Source organism: Entamoeba nuttalli (genome assembly GCF_000257125.1).
Source record: "Entamoeba nuttalli P19 unplaced genomic scaffold asmbl_5138, whole genome shotgun sequence".
Lineage (NCBI taxonomy): Eukaryota > Evosea > Mastigamoebida > Endamoebidae > Entamoeba > Entamoeba nuttalli.
In genome coordinates, this window is record NW_008577264.1 from 2926 (window position 1) to 5252 (window position 2327).

General features: G+C 24.5%; 2 protein-coding genes across 2 annotated transcripts in view; one reads left to right on the forward strand and one right to left on the reverse strand.

Annotated features, from left to right (window-relative positions):
• Positions 1–540, reverse strand: part of ENU1_121250 (nucleoporin autopeptidase) — a gene marked incomplete at both ends in the record, with an annotated part of 2145 nt that extends 1605 nt beyond the window's left edge. The window contains one exon of the mRNA XM_008859829.1: positions 1–540. This exon is cut by the window's left edge and continues 1605 nt beyond it. Coding sequence (XP_008858051.1) covers positions 1–540 — 540 coding nt within the window.
• An 842-nt stretch (positions 541–1382) lies between these two features.
• On the forward strand, positions 1383–2162 carry ENU1_121360 (Rab family GTPase; the record flags this gene model as incomplete). The annotated part of the gene is made up of 2 exons (XM_008859830.1): positions 1383–1575; positions 1738–2162. The coding sequence occupies 2 exons, from the start codon at positions 1383–1385 to the stop codon at positions 2160–2162; spliced, it is 618 nt and encodes a 205-aa protein (XP_008858052.1).
• Positions 2163–2327: the final 165 nt, after the last annotated feature.

Here is a 2327-nt window from a genome sequence, read left to right on the forward strand (position 1 = left end):
ATTTGTTTGTCCAAATCCACCAAATCCATTTGATTGCTGAGTATTGTTTTGTCCAAATCCAGTTGTACTTCCAAATCCACCAAACCCACTTGATTGTTGATTATTCATTTGTCCAAATCCACCGAAAGTAGTATTTTGAGTGTTATTGTTTCCAAATGCATTAAATCCAGTTTTACCAAATGACCCAAATCCATTTGACTGTTGATTATTTTGTCCAAACCCACCAAAACTATTTTGTTGTGTAGTGGTTTGCCCAAATCCTGATGTTAATGAATTTCCTATTGTATTACCAAATCCAACCGCAGTATTTTGGGTTTGTTGTCCAAAACCTGTAAATCCGTTTTGTTGTTGAGAAGAAGACTTAAAAAGGCTTTGTTGACCAAACCCATTATTTTGGGTTTGATTAGAACCAAACCCTGAAAATGTTCCAAAACTATTTATTTGTTGTGTGTTATTTCCAAATCCTGATTGTTGGTTGTTTTGACCAAACCCCATAAAACCATTTGACTGTTGTGAAAGAGGTTTATTGAAACTTAACATACTTAATATTCTTTTGTTGAATAAATCATTTTCAGTCCTTTTTATTTTTACTTTAAAATAATTCACATTCCTTTTTTAATAATTCACATTAATTTGTTATTAAAAACGTTCTTTTATATTTTGTTTTTTATACCATTTATATTTAATAAAAATAACATTAAACTATTTATTTATTAATAGAACTAAAAAATAAAAAAAATAAAGTATAGTTTGTTAATAAAAAATATTTTAAAATATCAAAAAATAGAAAATTATTATTAAGAAAAATTATAACAAAATTAAGAATAATAAATAAATAGAACAAGAGTAATAAAATAAAATTAATAAATTAAGTAAAGTAAACAACTCTTAACTTTTCATTTAAGTTAAGTTAATTTTTCTTAAGAATTCAAATACTAAATAATAATACTTCGTTTAGTTACCACAATATTATTTTAAATTTAGACTGGGTTTACCCCTCAATAAATTCTGTCATTACCATTCAAATTACAATTTATTGTTATTAAAAGTATATTGTCTTACTCATTAAGATTTAATTAACAAACAAAACAATAACACAAAAAAAAAAATAAAGAAAAAGTTTTAAAACAAAGAAGTTAATGGAATATTTATTCATATTTTTAATTTTAAGATTTTCTTTTTTTGGATTAAATTGAAATGAAAGTGAGTTTTGAGAGGAATAAAAAAGTATCTGTAGTTTTTTTATTAAAAAAAATAACAAAAAATATGGAAGAAAAATAAATTATAATCCCGATAATTTACATTGAATTTAAATATAAAATAATTTAGAACTGAATTTGATAGAAAAAGAACTTTAAAAAGAAACTAAAAATAAACAGTTCATGGCTGAAGAAAAAGATTACCTTTTTAAACTTCTTCTTATTGGTGATTCAGGAGTAGGAAAATCTTGCTTATTGTTAAGATTTGCTGATGACACATATACTGATACTCATATTGCTACAATTGGAGTAGATTTTAAGATTAAGACTGTTCAAATAGACGGTAAAAATATTAAGTTACAAATTTGGGATACTGGTTTGTTTTATTTCATTAACGAGTTAATATAAAATTATCATTTAAACCAAACAATAAATAATATTATATTTTATAATTTAATATATTATAAAATATAATATTATTATTTTTAAGGGCTTTTAATAATTATTATAAAAAAGAGAATATAATCTAATTTTTTAGCTGGACAAGAAAGATTCAGAACTATTACTTCATCTTACTATAGAGGTGCTCAAGGTATTATCGTCGTCTATTCAGTTATTGATCTACAAACATTCCAAAATGTTAGACAATGGTTACAAGAAATTGAAAGATATGCTTCAGAAACAGTTATTAAATTACTTATTGGTAATAAATGTGATCTTGAAGATGAAAGAGCTGTTACTGTAGAACAAGGACAAGAACTTGCTAATTCATTGAATGTATCATTCATGGAAGCCTCTGCTAAGAAATCATTAAATGTTGATGAATTGTTCATTAAAATCGCTACTGACATTATGAAGAATATTCAACCTGCTAATACTTCAAAACCAAGTGAGCAAGCTGATCTTAAGAAAGGTGGGTCTGATAAAAAGAAGGGTGGTAAAGGTTTCTGTTCTCTTATTTAAGCAATGACAACTTTTTGTTTAATCCACTTTGCTTGAGTAAACTATCAAACAATTTTTGTTTGGTATTTTTTTAAATTGATTTTTCATTAAATTAAAATAAGAAATATAAAAAAGGATTCGAGACAAAAAATGTTGAATTTAAACCAGAAATTGTTTTATTGTTAA